This window comes from Ammodytes marinus (genome assembly GCF_949987685.1).
Source record: "Ammodytes marinus genome assembly, chromosome: 5".
Lineage (NCBI taxonomy): Eukaryota > Metazoa > Chordata > Actinopteri > Uranoscopiformes > Ammodytidae > Ammodytes > Ammodytes marinus.
This window is the reverse complement of record NC_137234.1, coordinates 19222388-19245028: the sequence shown is the minus strand read 5'-3', so window position 1 is coordinate 19245028 and position 22641 is coordinate 19222388. Positions and strand designations below refer to the sequence as shown.

General features: G+C 42.5%; 1 protein-coding gene across 1 annotated transcript in view; it reads left to right on the top strand.

The window, feature by feature from the left end:
* mrpl23 (mitochondrial ribosomal protein L23) overlaps positions 1-17737 on the top strand; it is a 51987-nt gene extending 34250 nt beyond the window's left edge. The window contains exon 5 of the mRNA XM_080028016.1: positions 16756-17737. Coding sequence (XP_079884142.1) covers positions 16756-16920 — 165 coding nt within the window. The 3' untranslated portion in view covers positions 16921-17737. The remainder of the gene's footprint in view (positions 1-16755) is intronic.
* The last annotated feature ends 4904 nt before the right edge of the window (positions 17738-22641 follow it).

Here is a 22641-nt window from a genome sequence, read left to right as displayed (position 1 = left end):
CCCGCCAACCCCCCCACACATGCATGAGCGTGCATGCGCGCAACCTTTCTTGATTACCCCTGACCTGTAATGACACAGCTGCCACTTTGATCAGCCAATCAGCATGTGGCGCCACCCAGGTTCTCAGCGGGGCTGCCACTGGCCTGATGAAGCCCTCTGATAGGCCCCTGCTGATGCATTTCCTGTTTTTGGTATGTTTTTTCATTATTTTCTCCACCAGCTGGTCCCCGCATTCCTCAGAATCGGGAAGGGGGCAGGGGCATTGCCTGGCTGTTTATGCTGCATGTGCATGTGAGGGTGTGTGTGTGTTTGTGCAAGGATCTAACTGTGTGTGTGTGTGTGTGTGTGTGTGTGTGTGTGTGTGTGTGTGTGTGTGTGTGTGTGTGTGTGTGTGTGTGTGTGTGTGTGTGTGTGTGTGTGTGTGTGTGTGTGTGTGTGTGTGTGTGTGTGTGTGTGTGTGTGTGTGTGTGTGTGTGTGTGTGTGTGTGTGTGTGTGTGTGTTTGTGCGAGCATCTAACTCTGTGTGTGTGTGTGCATTTGTTAGACTAGATAGCCTAGTTTGGTCTGGGGCCGAGAGGGGGCGGGGTAGGTGGAGGGGATGCTTGAAATTGGGGGGGAGGGTATGTGAGGGTTGTTTACATGCGTTGGTGAGAGAGAAATGGGGTACATCGTGGGGGTTGGGGGGGTGGCTGAATGACATAGATGGAGGGGATAATGATAGCGAACAGCTGTTTATGTGTGTGTGTATGTGTCTGTAATGGGGGTAGATGACTGAGATAGGTAAGGTTTAGGTGTGAGGTTGGGTTGCATCAAAGACTGAAATCGACATGATTGTATGTTTATTGTTTTTTTATTGGTGAGATGAACAGATTTGGTTGTGTTATTCTTGTCTGTTGCTGTAATTGTTGTTGTTGTTGTTATCCACCGGGTGTCCAGTTTAAGACCAGATGGATGTGAACGTCTTTGTGGGTGGCTGGGTGTGTATTTAGATGGTGATGATCTTTTCCTGAGAGCTCTGTTACCAGGGTCCAATGTCTCCAGTAGCTGAGAGCAGACATGCCCAGACATGAAAACGACCGTGTGCACACACTCGAGCACACTCACACTTTTTCACTCACACCCACTGTTTGTCTCTGGGCAGAAGTATGTGCGTGTGTATCATTGGACCCCCATGTCAGAAGGTCCCTCAGATAGTTCAGAAAGTATTTTCAGTTGCCGCCATAGTCCTCCCACCTGTCTGTCTATTGCCATTTGTCCAGCAAAGCACATGCACAACAGTGCTTGGGATCTCTAGGTACCACACTATTAGTTTGTAGAGTCATGCTCATCTTGATGCATCTAACTATTTTATTTTTCTCACTGTATCACCAAAATAACAATAGCATAATTGTCTATCATAAAAAATGGATGCAAGTATGATTTAATCCTTTAAAGGGGTAGTTCGGAATTTTGGACATAGGGCCTCATTTCCAAGTTAGCATGGGTGTTATTTATCATTGTAGATAGTTTTCAACACTTTTCATTCAGTCCTTCTTGTTGCAGAGTTTGCTCGTGCTAGGCTAGCGCACAGCAACGGGAACATACTAGCCTGCTAATAAAACAGTCTTGCCCACTCCACAGTACACCCGAGGCAAATCAATAACAACGCCAGACTATCGATGCAAATCTCTGTGTTGATAGAACAATGTTAAAAATAGGGCTGTCAAGCGATTACATTTTTTTAGGGATGGGCATAATTAATCGATTAATCGATCATTGCTCGTTAAGAATATTGTCGATCACGTGAAATTGTTATCGATCATATAGCCGTTGTGTTGCGCAGTGTGAGTCCGGCAGCACATCAATGAGTTTCACTCTGTGGCAGCACCAAAGACTGTATGGGCAGCAATTAAACATCCTACCAGCAGGGGGAGATACTTAACTAGTAGTAGGAGACAACAGAACAGGCTCAGGCAGCAGCCTGCGAGCTGCCGTCAGGGGGCTGCCGTCATGGGCCTGCCGTAGATGTCAAAACGTAAACAGGAAGAAGTTAAGGCGAAGTTTGGCATCGGACCGGACAGCTTTAGAACCGAAAATAACTAAGTTCATTTTGCATTGTGAAACCTTGTGTAAGTACAACACTTAAACAAACCGAATTATGTACCACTTGTACATTGAAGCCTACATCCAACCCTGTTTAACGTGTGACGTTAGCGCCGCTAGCATTAGCGGCTAACTTTAGCGTCTATGCTTTCCTACTTCGCCTTCATCAGGGAACTAATTTGCACATTTTAGATGATGATTAGATGAAGTAACGTTAGGTCCTTTACCACTCGAAACCACAGAAACGTGCCGTGCCCTTATGCAGTCTTTGGCAGCATCTTAGGAGGCGCATATGTGTTTAAACTTTAAAGGTATCATAGCATTGGCTCATGGCCTCGGGCTTTAACCAGCGCCGCATTTTATTATTATTTTATTTAAAAAAGTTGCCTGTCTTAATAGATTGTTGTTTGCCTAGAAGATCTTGGAATAAAGATGTAATTGAGTAAAAACCTCTTGTATACAGTCTATGGTAAAAACGCTGTATTTTGGATGTTCTGTTGGCATTTTTTAATATGTAAAAAAAGATAACGATTAATCGATAATTGCTCGTTAATTTTCCCGATGATCGATCAATTGAATTTCTTAAAATGCCCATCCCTACATTTTTTTATCTAATTAATTACAGGCTCTGTGATTAATTAATCTAAATTAATCTAAATTAATTAATCTAAATTAATCGCATACTTATTTGACACTTTTATGCCTGTTTATAAACAACTGTATAGGCTACCGTTCCTCTCTCTCTCTCTCTCTCTCTCTCTCTCTCTCTCTCTCGCTCTCTCTCTCGTAACTTCTGTCTCCTCCTCTCAGCCAGGTTACTACATTAAATAAATTTAGGAACTACTAGCGCCGAAAAAAAATAAGCAGGCTAAATGACTGTCTATCTCCCACAACAGACAGCGCTGCACTGTCACAGGTGCGGTGCGCATAGCCAAAAATATTGACACACACACACACATACACACACATACACACATACACACACACACATAAAGGAGGAAAAAAGACAGGCATATGCTTGGAAGAGTGAGAGGGGGCGGGTGTCCGTTTGAAGGAGACGATCGCAGCTAGCAAACAAAAGTGAGACACAGAGGAAGATTGAGAGATACTGTTTTGAACCTATTGTTAATTAGGCACCCACTAAATCAATAATGCACAGACACTGCGGAGAATAACATAAGACGTATTCCTACCTTCATGCTTATTTGCCCGGAGCTTCCCATAAAACGTCCCTCTCTATGCTTCTTCCTTTACTCTTTAATCCCTTGCGGGCCGTGTCAGCAAGCTACAGGTGCAGCTCCGCTATCGCCTCACCTCTTTTGCACCGGGTCAAAGGGCAATATAGAAGTGCGATTAATCCGCGTACATTTTTTTAATCGCGTTAATTTTTCTGTGATTAATTAATCGAAATTAACGCGTTAATTTGACAGCCCTAGTTAAAAATAAAACTAAGCTTGCATCGCATGAATCATCGCATTTCGAGGGACTAGTTTCTCAGCAGCAGCGGAATTTTACTTTGCTCCGGTTAGTTAGTTACCGACTCACTACAGCAGAAAGTAAACAGAGAAACCCCAGTAAAGCGATTTGAGTGCCTAGAAAAGCGCTATATAAATCCAATCCATTATTATTACTATTATTACCGTGGGACAGAAGCGGAAACAAACGACTAGGCAACATGGTGATTCAGCAGGTAATAACTTTTGGTAGGCTACACTAGCTAATAAAGCTGGCTCCTTTCATAATGTTAGCATACTGACAGATTGATGACAACGTTAGTTAATTAGCCAATGGACCAGGGAACCTAATCAAAGTCAACGTTATCATGAAAAAAGAGCAATACATCAAGATTCTCAACAACAACATCAGGCAGTCTGCAGGGAAACTTGGCCTTGGGCACCATTGGACATTTCAGCAGGACAACGACCCAAAACACACAGCAGAAATGGTGAAGAAATGGTTAGCAGACAAACACATTAACGTTTCAGGTGGTCAAGTTAGAGTCCTGACTTGAATCCAATTGAGAATCTGTTGAGGGAGCTAAAGATCAGGGTGATGGCAAGGAGACCCTCCAACTTGAAAGAGTTGGAGCTCATTGCCAAAGATGAATGGGCAAAAATACTAGTGGAGAGATGCAAAAAGCTGGCCAGCAATTTTAGGAAGCGTTTGATTGCTGTAATAGCCAGTAAAGGCTTTTATATTGACTATTGAGAATGGTATGAATAATTTTGAACATGCCAATTTTTGTTCAAATGTTAATAAAAGCTTTTTTTCAACAATGATGCCTCTTGTACATCGTCTTATTATCTTTTGGGAGAAGCCTGTGTCACTTCCAATCAAGAAAAAGCTTGCTGGTTTCATAAAAGTAACTTTAAGTCAAAATTTGCCAGGGGTATGAATAATTTCTCTTTTGACTGTACATCTGTACGAACGAAAACATTCAAAAAACATTGTCCAAAATGTGGTCACAATTGTAATGGCCATTAAGATGAGTGACAAGGAGACACACACAAACATACACTGCTACAATCCAAAGCCGACCAAGTTATTTGGCTGTTGCTGGGCTGTGGAGGACATGTCATTGTAATTGGAGGGAGGGCCAGGGTCATGACCCTGAACTAACCCACAGCAGGATGCTATTGGTTAGTGGTCTACTCTCACTGCCACTAATCTGTCTTTTCCAGAGAGAGGTGATTTCACTTTGCACTTTCTCTCAGCTGTTATTTTCCTGAATGCCTTTCAGGCTGTCATGTTATCACAATTGTTTAGGGCTGTCCCTTACTCGGAATTTTCACCCTGTTAAATTCAGAGATTCGGGTGCAATACTATTTGAGCGCTATGTCACTTTGAAACTTTGTTGATAAACAACATTACCAAAAAACATGAATTAATCGATCCACATGTTGCCACTATTATCGAAGCGTTGCAATGTAGGTTTGCCATCACTGGATGCTCACGCTGCTGGGGACACACTTCTTAACAGGGGCTAACTACCTTGGCACAACACTGGTTTTTCTTCGTCCGTTAGGTTTGTTTGTATTTGTTTCACCACTAGTAAAAGAAGATGCTCAATGCATGCTCACAATGTTATTTTATGGTGTTCGACATGACACATTTTCGCCACCTACTGGCCTGGCATGATTCCTTTTACCCTTCCTAATGATGGAAACGGACTCCCCCCCAAAAAAAATGGCTTGACTTGAATAATCTACGTCAACCGCGGAGTTTCCAACTAATGAAATCGTCGACTTTCAGAGGTTCAGTTTTATCTCACTTTTATAAATCGGTCTTACCTGGTTGATCCAAGATTAAATGCAATGTGAATTAGCTTAATTTTATTCCTTAAATATCTTTCCATCGTATAATGCTCACCTCAGTTATATTTACTTTTGCTTGAATTTCTTTATCCCTTCAAACCTCCCTTCTCCTCACTCCATTTCCATCTCTGTTATTACTATACTCTTGTGTTCCTGGAATGGTTTGTACCAGAAGGGTCTGGACAGAGGCAACTCAGGACACAGTGTTGTGTGTGTGTGTGTGTGCTTGTGTGTCTCAATAAGATAAAGTGAGAGTGAATGTGTGGCCCACCCAGGGGCCTGGCTGCAGGAGCTGTTTACAATCATCAGGCTACATCTCCTCTTCTCTTCTGCCCTCTTCCATCGTCTTTCCTGCCGCTCCCAATTTTCTTCAACTATTTCTTTCTGTGATTTCAGATAAAAAGAGCCCTCCTAGATAATTCAATATTCAGCTAGAGTAGAGGTCAACAATAAAAGCACAGGATTCTCTGTAGGTGTGGGTATATAACCTAAGATCAACGGTTGGAATGTGTTCACACCAAGAATTTTTGGACTGATATAGTTGAACCCTGTAGCTTTCTAGGACTCTTGCAGATTTTGCCTACATAGTTTGGCCAACCCAGGGTTCTGTCTGGTAGCCTTTCAGTCCAGGAGTTATTACCATTGGTTTGATAGTATTGAAAATCTTTGGTACCCTTGCAAAAAAATATAGCAGTTGCGTTACGTTTAAAAATGAAGAATGAATCATCACTGATGTTCAAAGCAAAAAACTGCATTCTTCTGTTGTAAATGAGACCAAACCTTTCAAGTATGTAAAACATAAACTTCAATATCTGGTTTTGTAAGGGTAAGGGTTAGTTTCTTTTTATAAAAACAGCTTGCTCAGAATCCTTCATTTGGACATCAACAATTTTTATAACTTATACATTGAGACCAGAGTACATCACCAGAGTAATTCCAACAGAGGTCGAATAATTGATTTATTTCCCACTTCTGTGCGAACAAATTTTACAAGCATTGTATGTTGGCGATGACATTTGGTGGAGACTTCATGGCACCTCACCAGAACTCTGTAGAAGCCAATCCTGGACACAACACTGCTTCATAAGAACACACAGAGTCTAATACATTCATACCTAACTCTCAGGAAAACACTGTCTTGGGTCAGAGAGAATACCTTGTTAACTGGCTTAAGTATGTAAGGTAATAAGAGAATAATTTAAAGAATCAAAGCAAACTGAGGTAGTTTGTTAGAACAGGGGATGTGATCTGAACTAACTACCATTGTTTAGTAATTTTTTCGTAGGGTTTTATTGGTAAAAGGAGATGGATGTTGTCATTCGATAGCCAGCAGTTAGTCATGCTTGGAAAGCCTAGCATAATAAAAAAAGAACCAAGGGCAAACCACAGACTTTATAGTAAGCTTGTTCCTTCTTATCTGTTATCCAAATCAAAGATGCTAAATTATGGCAAAAGGTACAGTGGGAAAATAGTCCAAAATAAATGGGGAAATCTAAAGGGATTGAATCAAACATGTTTTTTCCCCCTTGATCTGTGGCTACCAAAATATGTAATCTTCTGGGGAGCACGTTGCCAAAACTCTTTCCAATAAACAAGCTACTTGTGAGTCCATCTGAATTTCTTTTACAAGTCCCAGTTCACTTGTAATTGGACAGTGTGAACTTAAATGAACCAAAAAGAAAATGCAACACAATTTTCATGTGGTTGAGACCAAGAAAAACAGAGTCACAGAGGCGTCATCACACCTTTTTTAATATACAAAGGTGGGCTGCTAAGGCCTGTTTAAAAGGAATGCAGCAATTGTGAATGTTGAGTTACCCTTGAGTACTGCTCCAAATCTCCTCCGAATGGTCAAGTTGAGCTTTTTACTGTCCAACAGTAGGAAACCCATAGCTTCATGTCTACAACTGTTGTTGAAACAGAGTATCATGCATTCTCAGTCAAGCTCCGATACACACATCCAGCACTCTCAGCAGGGGGTTGCCATTAGCTCTACACCTGGTAACCTCATCACTGTGGTCTGCCAGGATCCCCTACCATGTGGTCAAAATAGATTCAACCGCAATGTGAACACCTTTCTGTCTCTCTCACACACACACACACACGAAGATTTCTCACCGTGTCGTCAACACCTCTCTGTTTCAGCGTGATGTCCAGATTTGCCTGTACTTCAATGACCATCGGCAACATCTGGTTGATTTTTTTATTGACTCCTTTGTCAACGGCACTGGCTCTATCTTCTGATGCCTCCCAGACTGTTCCTCATTAAAAACAATGGGATGTCTAGTTTGTCCAACAGTCTCCTAGGGCCAGCGTGAATGGCTCACTTTCTCTTTTTCTCTTTTTCAGACCACTTAAAATCCTTTCAGTCTTCACCACAGTAAGAGCACCTCTGTTCTTTAATTCGCTCAAATGTGGTCATCCGAGAAGACAGTGTGCTTGGCCCCTACCTCTCAGTCACATCTTATTTAACTCCACAATAACTCTTGGTCTTGAGAGGGTACAGAAAAGGCTGATCTTAGGTCATAAAAGCATGGTTGGAATACATCTTCTGATCAATTCATTTTTTAAATTGTCTAGATTATCTGAATGGAAGTTCTCGAGTAGTTTTACATCTGCTAAACAATCTTCAAAGTAATAAAATGTTTCTCTAAAATTCTTTCATTCCAGAGAACATAAAATCTGATACCATGAAGTCTATTCTGTGGAGTGAGGATATTTGAAAAGGAAGTCAAACCTATTACAGTGGGTTTGAGTAATCTCCGTTTGAAAGCCTCTTTTCTGTTTTTTGTATTTTCAGATTTGTAGCATAGTTCTTAGTTGGTGCGTACTGTGCATCCCGAGGCATTTGAAGCTGATGTGTTTCTCATGTGTCACATTGCGATAGCTGGTCCTGGTCCAGTCATGTCTCGTATGTTTTAACTCTCAGAGCAGCAGGTTGAATCAGCCTTTGTGTCCTCGGGTGCTGACTGTGCCATAATGTTCTATTCAGCTCCAGGTCGGAAAAGCACCGCGCACGGGCACCTTCCTGTTTTCATCAAAAGGCATTTTAACACATCAAGCCAGAACAACTAGCCAGAACAGCTCCGACGTTCATATTTCATACTTAAATCTGAACTTGTGAATAATAACAGTCACCCCCTTTCCCATTTTTCCCATATTGATTTCCAAAGCATTCCAAGGTTGCTGGACACACATTTGTCCATTCTTTCAACATTATTCAGTTTTTTTTCCTCACTTCTCTTAAGGGAACATGACTACACCAACACAAACACACACCAGGATTTTTTTTTCCTATTTCCTACGGCTGTTTTGGAGTTACGACTGCGTGCTCATTTTGTCTCAAATCAGAAGCAAAGGTCAATCGGATAGAATACAGTTGTTCTTTGTGTGTCGCTTTCCATCTCTCGCCTGGTCTTCTCTATTTTCACTCTCCCCTTTCCCTCCTTCCCTCAGGGGTCGCAAACAGGATTACTTTGGGTTTGTGTATGATCCTGTTGAATCTGCATGCGCACGCACACTCACGCACGCGCACACACACACACACACACACACACACACACGCACACACACAAAACAGGTTTGATTTGGGGATATTTCACCTAAGTACATTTCTTGCTGAGTGCTTACCATACTATCTGACAGTGGTCCCCAAAAGTTACAGGCCAGTCAGACACCCTAAATACACACTTCCTGGAACAGAACCAGACTTTTAATTAGAGGTTTATAAGGTAAAAAACACACTCAGAGGACTGTGACAGAGTCAATGAAAACATTGGCCTTCCCCTCTTAACCCCCACCCCACCCCAGTGTTACTCCTTCTTTCCCCATTGAGAGGTAAGCTCTGGGTGTAATGGGTTGTTCATGTGCGCAAGAGGAGTATGTTTACACCAGCATTAGCATGGGGCCTCGTCCCTATATTCCTGGATGGCAGCTTGATTCAACTGGGAGCATGGTGATGAGATGATGGCAGAGTGAGGGAAAATATTCACGCCTACAATATTGTCGTGTAGGAAGCGTAGTAGGTAAAAGAAAGAAAGCCTTGGAGACAAAAAAAATGCCTTAATATCTTTCTCCATTTTTCCCCAGGCCTCTGTCTTCTCCATAAATCACTCAGTATGCACTCATACACACAGTCACACAAATACACAGGCAGAGAGAGGCAGACAGACACACACACAGGAAAGATCGTTTTGGCTTGAAGGGCATGGAGACCGAGGGGACACGGGCTCTCCCTCTGCTGTGGTGCGATGTATATATTTCAAACAAAAATATGAACGCTCTCTGCCAGCTCTTTCTCTTGCTGCGGAAATGTCTGCAGCAGACGCTTGACACACGTGCACACACATACTTATAGACATACACACACAGGGTGTGGCCTGCTGCCAACAATAAGACTTGTATAACGAGTCTCAGCGCTTTGTTTATTTCAATCTGAGGGCTTTGTTGTTTTTGTGAATAGGGCTCTCTGATGCCAGTATTAATCTTCACCATGTGTATACACAAGGTGTCTAGCTCTGTGCTGTATAACTGGGAATTGTCATGCAACAATGTTTGGTTCAAGTTTGGTGAAGTCTTGTTTGGCTAACTGCTTCATTGTTTCTCCAGTTGCCAGGTCTGTTGTTTATAGCACTGTGGAAGATCCCTTCCTCCGTCAACCCTACTTTCCTCTTCCTCCTCTCCCAGTCACTTCCTCCCATCGTCTGCCCCCATCTTGCTCCCTGCTGCCTCCTTCTCCCCACTACTCCTCATATTCTTGCAGCAAACGTCCCTTGGCCTGTTCCAGTGTTTGTGTTCTGGATTCTGTGTTCCTCGATGGCAGTGTGTGCAAGTGCAGAGACACACAGAGGGTCTTGGCAGGACCATTGGTTTCCAGGTGCTCCTTTGGTGTTTGGAAGCTCCCTGTCTTTGCCGGACTTAGCCCTCTCCTTCTCAATGGGTCAGCAACTGCATTACTTCACTCCATAGAAAAGCTCCTATAGTTTACATTATAGGTGTTGTCGCTGGACAAGAACAGGGATGCATTTCTTTTGATTAAGGGTTCTGCATGTTTTGTACTAACTATTCCTCAAAGCTGGTATCACAGAGTTTGGACTTATATAACCACGTTTTAAAGGGTAACATAATTTCAAGTTTGTGTAAATTATCATACCAAAATAGTGGTTTATGTAATAGTTGTGTTTTTGGAAGTAATTAAGTGATGTGACTTGTCAGGCTTGATTTGTAGTTAACAAAACATAATTGATTGTAGTTAAACATAAGGACTGGGTTGTGGTTAATATCTTAATGCAGAGTGACCTCTGGATCCTTGTAGGCTACAACCCAGCCAGTTACACTCAGGGTGTCTTGTGGTTTAGTCAATAAATAAACTGGGATTAGTCAATAAAGCCGCTTTTCCATCAAAAGTTCCATGAATTTATAGTTCAAGGAACTCCTTCCAGGAACTCAAGGGTTCATGTGGCCCATTGTTGTCTGTGTGAGGTCATGGAAGGTTATGCAAATCAGACCGATGACGTATGGAAAAGCAGTAAAATTATCTGCACTGCATGTCAATTTAATATATAATATATTATATATATATATATATATATATACATATATATATATATATATATACACACACACACACACACACACACACACACACACACACACACACATCTATATGATACATACTCACACACACACACACACACACACACACTCACTGGCCACTTTATTAGGTACAGCGGTTCAATTTCTTGTTAACACATATAACGTATTAGCCAATCATATGGCAGCAACTCAATCAACTCACAACCATCTCTAGAGTTTACAAAGGATGGCCCGAAAAATAAAAAATATCCAGTGAGCGGCATTTGTGTGGACGAAAATGCCTTGTTGATGTCAGAGGTCAGAGGAGGATGGGCATACTGGTTCGAGATGATAGAAAGGCACCTGGGGCCATATTACAGAAACTTCCTATCTTAAGTCCTAACTTAAGTCCTAACTTAAGTCCTAACTTAAGATAGGAGAGTCTAAGATAGGATTTTCTCTGATTTGGTATTACAGAAGCAAATCCTAACTAACTTTAGGAATCCTATCTTATCTTACCACATCCTATCCTAAGTCTATTTAGGAAATCCTAACTGCTAAATCAAACGTCAGTTTGCAGCATTTCTGTCTGTTGCATAGCAACCGACAGTGTTCTATCTCAACTGACTCTCAGCCCAGCCTGACAGTATTGTGTAGGCTGACAGCTAACTTTGCTTTATGGAGCAGAAAAGGCCTTTGACTTTAAAAAAGACAAGTTTGATCTGTTGCTGAAATCTGTGGAGAGGGTGAAGAAAGTTTTGTCTCCAACAATTTTTTTTCTCTTTTTTTTTAAGAGTAATTTCAAGTCATTCAATAGCCTTTCAGTAAATACATTAACTGTGTCTCCATTGACTTGGTTTAAAAAAAGAAAACACAGCTAGTCTGGGTCTAACTGAAAAGTTAGGCTGGCTGAAGGGTTATTCTAAAGTTAGGAGACATCTTTTAAGATTCTGGGCAGTTAGGATGCTTCTGTAATACACTTTTCCTATCTTGACTTAAGATAGGAACATTGATTTAGGAACTGTTCGTCTGTAATGGCTATTTTCCTAAATCAGGTCCTAACTCTAATTACCATGGTTACCAAAACAGTTAAGATAGGAATTGTGAGTTAGGAAGTTTCTGTAATACATCAGGTCGGCAATCAGGCCACGCCCCCTTTGGGGGGAAAACATTGAACAGCGCTCCATCCACTTTGTATTGAAGGAGACCTGTCTTCTGCAAACAAACTTAATTAAAATTTAATCAAACATCCATTTAAGAAAAAAACGTTACTTTCTTGGAAGCCACGACTCTCGTTTGTCTATATGAGCTGTTTTTGTGAAAAATAATTGAGTAGTTTTCAATATTGAGGTGTTTTTGTCCGGTCGGACCGGGTCGGACCCATCGTGGGGGAAACCGTTGAAAACCGTTCCATTCACTTTGTATTGAAAAGACCTGTCTTCTGCAAACAAACTTAATTAAAACGTAATCGAACATCCATTTAACAAGAAAACGTTACTTTCTTTAAAGCCACGACTCTTGTCTGTCCATACGAGCTGTTTTTGTGAAAAATTATTGAGTAATTTTCAATATTGAGGTGTTTTTTCCCGTCCGTGAGGGTTAGCCTATGGTTAGCCTACAGCAGAAGGCTAACATTAGCCTAGCATTCAGCATACATTAGTTAAGAGTTTTGTCTCGATATTGAAAATTACTCAATACTTTTTCACCAAAACAGCCCGTATAGACAGACAACAGCCGTGGCTTTAAAGAAAGTAACGTGTATTTGTGAAAGGCATGTCGTATTATGTTTTTATTAAGTTTGTTTGCCGAATACGGGTGTCATTCAATACAAAGTGAATGGAGCGCTGTGTATTGTTTTCCCCCCAAAGGGGGCGTGGTCACGAGAGTTCCGTCCAGATGACGTATTGCCGACCTGATGTATACGGCCCCAGTAACTCAAGTAACCACTCGTTACAACCAGGGTATGCAGAATGCCATCTCTGAACACATAACACAATCAACCTTGAAGCAGATGGGCTACAGCAACAGATGACCCCACCGGGTGCCACTCCTGTCAGCTAAAAACAGGAAAATTAGGCTACAATTCTGACAGGATCACCAATATTGGACAATAGAAGATTGAAAAATCATGCCTGGTCTGATTAGTCTTGATTTCAGTTGCTACATTCAGATGGCAGGTTCAGAATTCGGCGTAAACAACATGAAAGTATGGATCCATCCTGCCGTGCACCATCAACCATGCAATGTTCAAAGTCACCTAAACCCCCTTTCTTCCCCATTCTGATGCTCCGTTTGACTTCAGTACATTGTCTTGACCATGTCTAAATGCCTAAATGCATTAAATTGCTGCCATGTGATTGGCTGATTAGCTTTTTGTTTTTATAAGCCATTGAACAGGTGTACCTATTAAAGTGGCTGGTGAGTGTATATACAGTTGTGTTCAAAATAATAGCAGTGTGTTTAAAAAAGTGAGGCAAGATCAAAATCCGTATCATAGCTTTTATTTCCAAACTCGCAAATGCATTGGGGACATTGCACATTCCAAATCCAAATCCAAATACACTCAACAAAAATATAAACGCAACACTTTTGTTTTTGCTCCCATTTTTCATGAGATGGACTTAAAGATCTAAAATTCATTCCAGATATACAATTGTACCATTTCTCTCAAACATTGTTCACAAATCTGTCTAAATGTGTGATAGTGAGCACTTCTGCTTTGCTGAGATAATCCATCCCACCTCACAGGTGTGCCACATCAAGATGCTGATCTGACATCATGATTAGTGCACAGGACGATTGGACCACATTCCACAATTCCTCTGCATTTCTTGGTTTTGCCTCAAAAACAGCATTTTTGATGTCACTACATAGGTTTTCTATTGGATTAAGGTCCAGGGATTGGGCTGGCCACTCCATAACGTTAATCTTGTTGGTCTGAAACCAAGATCTTGTTCGCTTACTGGTGTGTTTCTGGTCGTTGCCTTGTTGGAACATCCATTTCAAGGGCATTTCCTCTTCAGCATAAGGCAACATGACCTCTTCAAGTATTTAAATGTAACCAAACTGATCCATGGTCCATGGTATGCGATAAATAGACCCGACACCATAGTATGAGAAACATCCCCATAACATGATGTCTGTGCCACCATGCTTCACTGTCTTCAAAGTGTACCGTGACTTGAATTCAGTGTTTGGGGGTCGTCTGACAAACTGTCAGCAGCCCCTATTCAAGCCCCAGGCAACCTGCTGGCTGCTGGAGGTTGCCTGGGGCTGCCCGATTTACTGAGGGCTGCCTGTCACCAGTGAGGAGGATACGCCAGCCGTTGCTATAGTCTACTACTCTGCTCACGTGAGCGCGGTTAAGAAAAAGTTGCTAGATGTATCACTAGTCTTTAACAGCCTTATCACTATGGCGAAACGTCGGCAAATATAGCGGCAAAGTCGCCAACATGTTAAAGACGTGACTACAGCGAGACACTGCGATGAAAGTAGCCTAGCTGACGTTATCCGCGCAGTTGATCATTTGACTAATCACTCGCGGACTCTCCCTTCTCTCTCTCCTCTGTCTCGCTCTCTTTCTCACACAAAGCAAGAGGGCCGAGACACCGGAGTGAAAACTCTTGTCATTCAGTCTCTTTGATAGAGAGAGACACCAGGAAAACAAACAAGCTGCAAATGTAATTTATTGCGTCCGACAAAAAATTATCGCTCATTTTAATTTATCATGAAATGTATTTATTTATTGCTTATCGAGACAGGCCTACTGTCAGGAGCAACAGGAGGAGCGATATTTTCTGCTTTGTTTTGTGCAAGGGAGGAAACAATCTCCTGCATGTTGTTGTGTTATTGCGAGGCAGCGCAAACCGAGGGGCTGCAGCAGCCCAATAACCCGCGGTATGCACAAACATAGACACTGCGAGAAAAAAATAAGTGGGGCTGATTTACCACAAACACACACGGACACCGCAAGCGCAATCAAATTATATGCATAAATGCAAAACATGAAAACAAACTATTTTTCTCATTTGTCACTGCAAACTTTGAAAATAATCTGATTTGTGTGGTGCATTTGTGTTGCGTTCCCAGGACTATTAAAAGTCTGTGCATGTGCAACTGGACCGACTCAGGTTGGTGAAATGTGTGTCTTCTATTTCATGTCCTCATAAAGCTGTATCCAGCAGTGAGGGGTCTCCCACCTGCTTCAACTACGCACAAAATGCTCCATTATGTTTTTTTTAATCCTAATTCTGTACTGATAGCACCACTCTCCCCCCCCCTCCCCCCCCCCGCAAACAATGTGACATCTTTGTTTTATGCTGTTAGATATGACTATTTCTACCTCCCACTTTTTCATTCCACTATTTATACTTTTACTTACACCATTTATACCCTTTTCACTCTAGATTTACCTTTGACCAATCAAAGCGAGGCTCCGATTCTCTGTTCTTATTGGCTGTTGTGACTGTCCATTCACTTTGGCACGACTTTGTTGGTGTAGAGCGTTTCAGGGAGGGATCATAGGGGAGTGACCAAAGAGAACAAGTGGAGCGGTTGAGGTATTTGGATTCGAATCTCTATCCCGACTGCCATTTTCTCCCCAAATCCTCCACCCCAGCTTTAATTTACAGTAATAATACCCAGGCTTTTAGCACGTTTGGCAGACGAAGCAAGCTACAATGTGCATCTTTGGTTTCATGTTGTCTTCCCCTTTGGGAATTAAACCATGCTATGTGGTAATTATATGCATGTTTCTCCTTGGTATTTTGGGGGTTGGAGACAGACAAAGCAATGTTCATATCAGGCAGACCATTCCTTAACGCCTACACACTGGCCCCAAACAAAATATTTCACATATTTAAACAGAATAGTTGATTGACAATTGTGTTTGTGGAAGAAATGTATGCCATAGGGGTAAGGCTCCATATAAAATAATTTAGAACACTATGAGTCACATAATGACATTTGACTATTTGTCATTACGAAGTGGAAGATGTTGTTTGGTGCAAACTACAACGTTCTTGATCATTAATCACTCTGGGAACATTTGGTAGGATTAGCAGCAGTTTGTTCAAAACCCAAACACACCGATACAAATGACACATGTAAGTGCAGTTTCATCATCAGAAGTTATGATCTGGCTTTGTATGAAGCTGAGTCATTTAAGGACAGATGAGTTGGCTCCAACTGAGATTGATAACAGGGAATTATTGTTGCCAGGTGTCCATGGGAGAGGCTGAGAGAGATAGGCTATGGATATGTGTGCATCCCTGCACCCACTGACCTGTTATTTTTTTAACATGTGAGAGCGTGCATAAGTGTGCGTGTTTGTGTGTACTGTACTCCACGGCGGCCTGACACGGACTATGGTTGGGCCAGTGATGCATTAGCCATGGCCAGAGATGGGTTGGTATGGAATAAATAATGGATACTACCCTTTCCCTCTGAATAAATCAAGACCAGAGAAATGGAGAGATGAGAGATTAAATGTGGGAGAGAGTTTGAGAAATTGAATGCCAGATAGAAAGGGAGCATTTGTGTAACCAGAATAGGAATATAGAGGGGAGAAACCATGTCCTGAATTCAGAATCAGTATCTCACTTCTCCTCTCTGCAAAGAATAAGAAACAGTTTCAAGAAAATGCAGTTTGACACATGCTGACAGCTGTTTTGTGAAATGATTTTAAGTAGAAAATAAACGGCAAATTCCTGTTTTTGTTAGTAAGGAAATTGCTGGTTTCGTTGCCCATGTTGATTCTTTTTTCTTTTTTGCATTTGCATCACAGGCCCAGGGCCAGACGTTCACCTTCCCTGACGTCTTCCCGGAAAAAGACATAAAGGCAACAGAGGGCTCTGTGGAAGAGATGCAGGAGAAGTTCATGGACGACGAGAAGCAGAGGCAGAAACTCGACCCCAGGAGAGGAGGGGTCACGGAGTGGTTCGGACTCTGAGACGGCCCAGTGACCGGGAACTCAGTGCTCGTGCGCGCCGCGTGGGTGTTTCATTGGGGAGAAACGTGTATTGATTTACAACGCGACTGTTGTGATGTCAGTTCTATTTCTGTAAGAAACACTCAGAACTGTGTAGTAAAGAAGAATGAGCATGTGTGTGTGGGAGACTGGATACATTGGATTGGGGTGTGTGTGTGTTTGTGAAAGAGAGCGAAGTTGGAAGGCTTCAGTCCAGTTACCCGGGCCAGAACAGAATCACGGGAGGAGGAGAGTGGCTCAGCTCCATCGTTTCATGAAACTAGTCCACCAACAGAATCTCCATCACCTCAGATGATCTCGCCTCTCCTTCCTCCTCCCATTCCCCCTATTTCCACCTCCTTCTCATTTTTACTCCTCCTCTTCCTTTGTCTCTCCTATTTCCTCAGGTGTGTCCTTTCCTTTTTGTTTGTCTCCTCCTAGTCCCATTCCTATGCTCCTCTTCTTGTGCCACACTGGGAAGTGGTGTATTGTGGGTATCCCAAGTAGTTCTGACTCTCAGCCAGTTGGATCCGACAACCCACATCCTTTCCTTTTTTATGAGTTTGCCTTAGATTAATTGACCACTTTAGGTAAACAAAAAATGAGATGTTGTATCAGCAAAGCAACGATATGGAATTTGCCGGAGTAGTTTCATTATTCTGTAGTAGCACCTCTTTGCTATAACTCCGAAAGAAGATTGCACCCAGTCTTTGAGTGTGTGTGTGTGTGTGTTTGCCTAGGAGCCGGGACTTGCCAGTGAATCTGTCTAATTGTAACTGCTGTTGGAATAAGAACTAATAAACGGTCACTTGTCCAAAAGTGCTGTGTTTACTTTTTTCTTGTGTTCTCCTCGCCTCATCTCCCACGGCTGCTGCGCTCAACAACTGGCACTTCGAGACGCTGTTCGCCACACAAGCTGGCATGCGCGTGTGCCAACGTGGTCTGGTAGCTGTTTTGACAAAGTAATGATCTGTGTTTGAATTGGGGCCACTTGAGGACTGAGCTCTCTTACGGTAATAGGGCCCATAAAAGGGAGGGACCTCTCCGGGCTCGCTCAGACCCTCCATTATGCTGAGAGGCCAAGGTTACAGTAAGTGTCCCCCAGCCGTGACCACTAATGCTGGCTGGCTAATACAAAGGTCCAGTCCCTGACCTCAACCAGCCAACTCAGCTATCACTAAGGAGAATGTCAATATTGATCCTGTTGGCCCATTGTCTACTGCCTGGAACCACTCACCCCCTGCGTTGCAGTAAAGCAATCTGATTTAGAATAAAACAGTTCTCCTGTTACACAGCCTCTTAATTTCTTTTCTGTCTGCCTAACTCTCACTTCTTATTTTCCTCTTTTCCTGCTCCTTCTGTTTCTGTTACCCAGTTCAAACCTCCAGAGAAACAGCTGCTTTAACCAACAGAGAGCAGGACCAGATTCCTGTTCTCGCTCTGTTCTTGGCCTTAGCAGACCCCACATGAAAGTTGGGAAATCAAGTTCTGGTGTGTGCCAAGCAAAACTCTGTCTCTGTTCTCCTCCCGTTCCTTGTCATGGCCCACGGGGATACCCAGTGCCTTCTCAAGTCAGATGCACTCACTTGTACATTCAGTACATATTGCAGACGTTTCTCTCATCATTGAACTGGCATTGATGCATTGACATTACTGCTCTGTTTAAGGGCCTGCTGACAGTGGTGGTTAATGTAGTGCTTAAGACATTTTGGGCATGGCTTCTTAAAGTCAGAAAAGATGGCATTGTTTGGTGAACAGTGAGACACTTGTTTAGAGAATATGATTAGATTTTTAGCCATGTGGAAAATTTTGCTGATCGATAAATGTTACATGAGCTTAGGAAGAACTGACATTCGTTCATAAGGGATAACATCTGTGAAGGGACCTGCCAAAAATCTTGTAGTGTTTGGACGTCAATGAAACAGACAACTGTTCCTTTTTTTTCTGACAAGGATGCGTGTCGAGCTCGAAATGAAACATTTACAAAAAAACTTCTGAGAGGGAATACATTTCATTTATAAAGTTCTGAATCACATTCCTTAGAGTTTGGAAGACATGAACTGTTCACATGGTAAGAAATACAGTGGCTTGCAAAAGTATTCATACCCCTTGGAATCCACATTTTGTCACATTAAAACCCCACACCTATTTTTATTGTACTGGGATTTCACGTGATAGACCAACATAACGTGGTGCATCATTGTGAAGTGGAATAAAAATTAAATATGGTTTTAATTTTTTTTTAGAAATAAAAAACTGAAAAGTGTGGCGTGCATAAGTATTGTGCGCCCCTGGGTTAATACGTTGTAGAACCACCTATCGCTGCAATAACAGCTGCAAGTCTATTGGGGTATGTCTCCGCCGGCTTTGCCCATCTAGAGACTGATATTTTTGCCCATTCTTCTTTTCAAAATAGCTCAAGATTCAGCATCAGATTGGATGGAGAGCGTCTGTCAACAGCAATTTTCAAGTCATTCCAGATATTCTCAATTGTATTGAGGTCTGGACTTTGACTGGGCCATTCTAACACATGACTATGCTTTGATTTGAACCATTCCATAGCAGATCTGGCTGTATGTTTAGGATATCTAACCTTCTGGAAGGTGAACCTCCACCCAGTCTCAAGTCTTTTGCAGACTCTAACAGGTTTGTCTGCCCTGTATTTGGCTCCATCCAGCTTCCCATCAACTCTGACCAGCTTTTCCTGAAGAAAATAACCCCCAACGCATGATGCTGCCACCACCATGTTTCACAGTGGGGGTGGTGTGTATAGGGTGATGTGCAGTGTTAGTTTTCCACCACACATTGCACTTTGCGTTCAGGCCAAAAATGTCCTTTTTGGTCTCATCTGACCAGAGCACCTTCCTCCAACCCTTGCCACAAGCCATGCGGGGGACACAGCATATTCAGATGAGACCACATTTGAAGTTTTTGGCCTGAATGCAAAATGCAATGTGTAGCAGAAACTAACAGCGCACATCACCCTATAAACACCATCCTCACCGTGAAACATGGTGGTGGCAGCATCATGCGTTGGGGGCATGGACATATAAAGAAATGGACACCGTATTGAAACATGGCGCCCATTCATTCCTATGAAAGCTGCTCATAGGCGCAGAGAAGCAACAAGGAAGTACAATCCGGAAATTCCATGCGGCCCAAAGCATTACGTAGCATGGACGTAGCGGCATTATGGACCTATCAAGAAAGAGGGCGGCAAGCGTAGCGGACTGGAGGCGGGTGTCTCGTTCTGTAGCATCTAGCCTGGCGAAAACAAACTGAAAGCCGTTAAAAGCCGTTGGGCTAATAAAACGCTTGAGGTGGCGTTTTGAAATGAGAAAACTTACATTTTAATAGTATATGGTCTAAAGATAAGTATGAGCCTATGATTGATATCCAGAAAAAATGTGCAGAGACACAATCTTGTTCGCCGCTTGTACTGTGTGGACAGGGACATCTGCCTACGGGCCGCATGAAAATAAGCTCCACCCCTTACCATGCAATACCAATGGGTTGGCCACATGTCCATGCTGGCTGCTCGGAGAAGGCAGCATCCTGGGGGCCTGGTTGGGGGTCCCTTTTTTCAGCAGGGACGGGGAAGCTGGTTGGAGTTGATGGGAAGCTGGATGGAGCCAAATGCAGGGCAGAAAACCTGTTAGAGTCTGCAAAAGACTTGAGACTGGGGTGGAGGTTCACCTTCCAGAGGGACAACTAGCTTAAAAATACAGCCAGATCTACTATGGAATGGTTTAAATCAAAACATAGTCATGTGTTAGAATGGTCCAGTCAAAGTCCAGAACTCAATACAATTGAGAATCTCTGGAAAGACTTGAAAATTGCTGTTCACAGACGCTCTGCTCTCCATCCAATCTGATGCTAAATCTGAAGCTCAAGCTATTTTTTAAAGAAGAATGGGCAAAAATGTCAGTCTGTAGATGGACAAAGCTGGTAGAGACATACCCAAATAGATTTGCAGCTGTAATTGCAGCGATAGGTGGTTCTACAAAGCATTGACTCAGGGGGCTGAATACTTTTGCACGCCAAACTTTTCAGTTTTTTATGTATAAAAGAAAATTAAAACCACGTTTAATTTTCATTCCACTTCACAATTATGCGCCACAGTGTGTTGGTCCCAATAAAATAAATGTACCCGTGTGGTTATAACGTGACTAAATGTCGAAAATTTCAAGGGGTATGAATACTTTTGCAAGGCACTGTATGCAATCACTGTGGATTCTAGTTCTTTAAGTCCCCAGAAGTCTTATATTTCAGATGATCATCAGGGAGCTGGAGCCATGCCGTGACGATGTTTTTGGTCTTTGGCTCGGAGGAACATCTGAGTCATCTCCAGAAGGTACGAGCAGAGTTAAGGAAGCATGCCTGAGCACTTTTCCTGAAAAGTACTTTTTGGCATTGGAGACCTGTTATTCATTGTAGCTCTCCATTGGAGTGACCTTACTAAAGGGAGGGCCAGGTATTTCATATTTCATACTTTGATAGATATTTCAACATATTTATTTAATCCAATTTGATTTAATTTGCAACCCTAACTCCAATGCAAAACCTTGCTTTAAATCTAGAACATGCCATACCATACGTAAGACAATTATGGAGGAACTGTGGTATTTGGAAAAGGATTGGAACTAATCTTTAGTGGAAAATCCATTTGTGTTACGGGAGTCGATCCCTGGCCTGACTCAGATCAGGGACAACCTGACTCTGACCTGGAAAAAAAACACTTTTTTATACGCTCTTCTGAGTAAACATTCTCTGTTTAATTATGTGTATTCATTATTATATTAAACTAAGACATTGTCAGTGATCGTATAATCTGTTTTGAAAGAGGATCTAGAGTGTATGTAAGCAGGTGTTTTAAGGTCCTGGGAGAGCAGATCAGACCGGTACTCGCTGGCAAAGACCAGTCAGATTGCTGTCTCCTGCAGAGGGCTCACAACCTAGTCAGAAAGCTAAGAGCAGACTTGTCAAGGCTTTTAAGTCTTTCCCTCATGGAAGTAATGCCAAACCTGCCTACACTGTAAATATTCTGCACAAACTCCACTGCTGTATAAAATAATGACACTCGTCCTCTTCTATCTCTCTCTTTCTCTCTCTCTCATGTTCTCCCCATGCCTTTCCCTTCTCTTCATACCCAATAAAAAGTTGCATATACAATGCGTATCACCCCCTTTCCGGCCCTGTCCATTTCCCTGTTTTGTTAACACAGTGTTCTCCCTGCCTGTCAGATGAGTGTGAAGAGATGGGAGGATGGTGGGGTACAGAGAGGCATGCAATCGAAACAAGCGAACCCTTTCACATCCTACTTCAGCTGAACCCGGGATGACTGTACGCAGCTCCAGATTTATAGGGATCTATGTGTGCCGAACAAGATGCATCGTATATTGTAATGCACCGCACGTCGTGTAAAGTGCAGAGTATGCGAGCATGTGCGTGCGAGACTCGGAAAAGGGGGATGGATGGAAGAGGGATGGAGTGAGAGAGCAGATGGAGGTGAGGGAGAAAGTGAACAGGGTGAAGTGAGAGTGCAAAAGAGATGACATCACTGGGAAAATGCTGAGCTGGATTCGAGGGCTACTGGATGAAAGAGGTCCACTCCCACAGTGCACCATCTCGTTTCTCTCTCTCTCCCCCTCTTTTTTTCTCTCTCTCATGAGATGTACAGTGCAGGTTGTGTTCTCCTCCCTA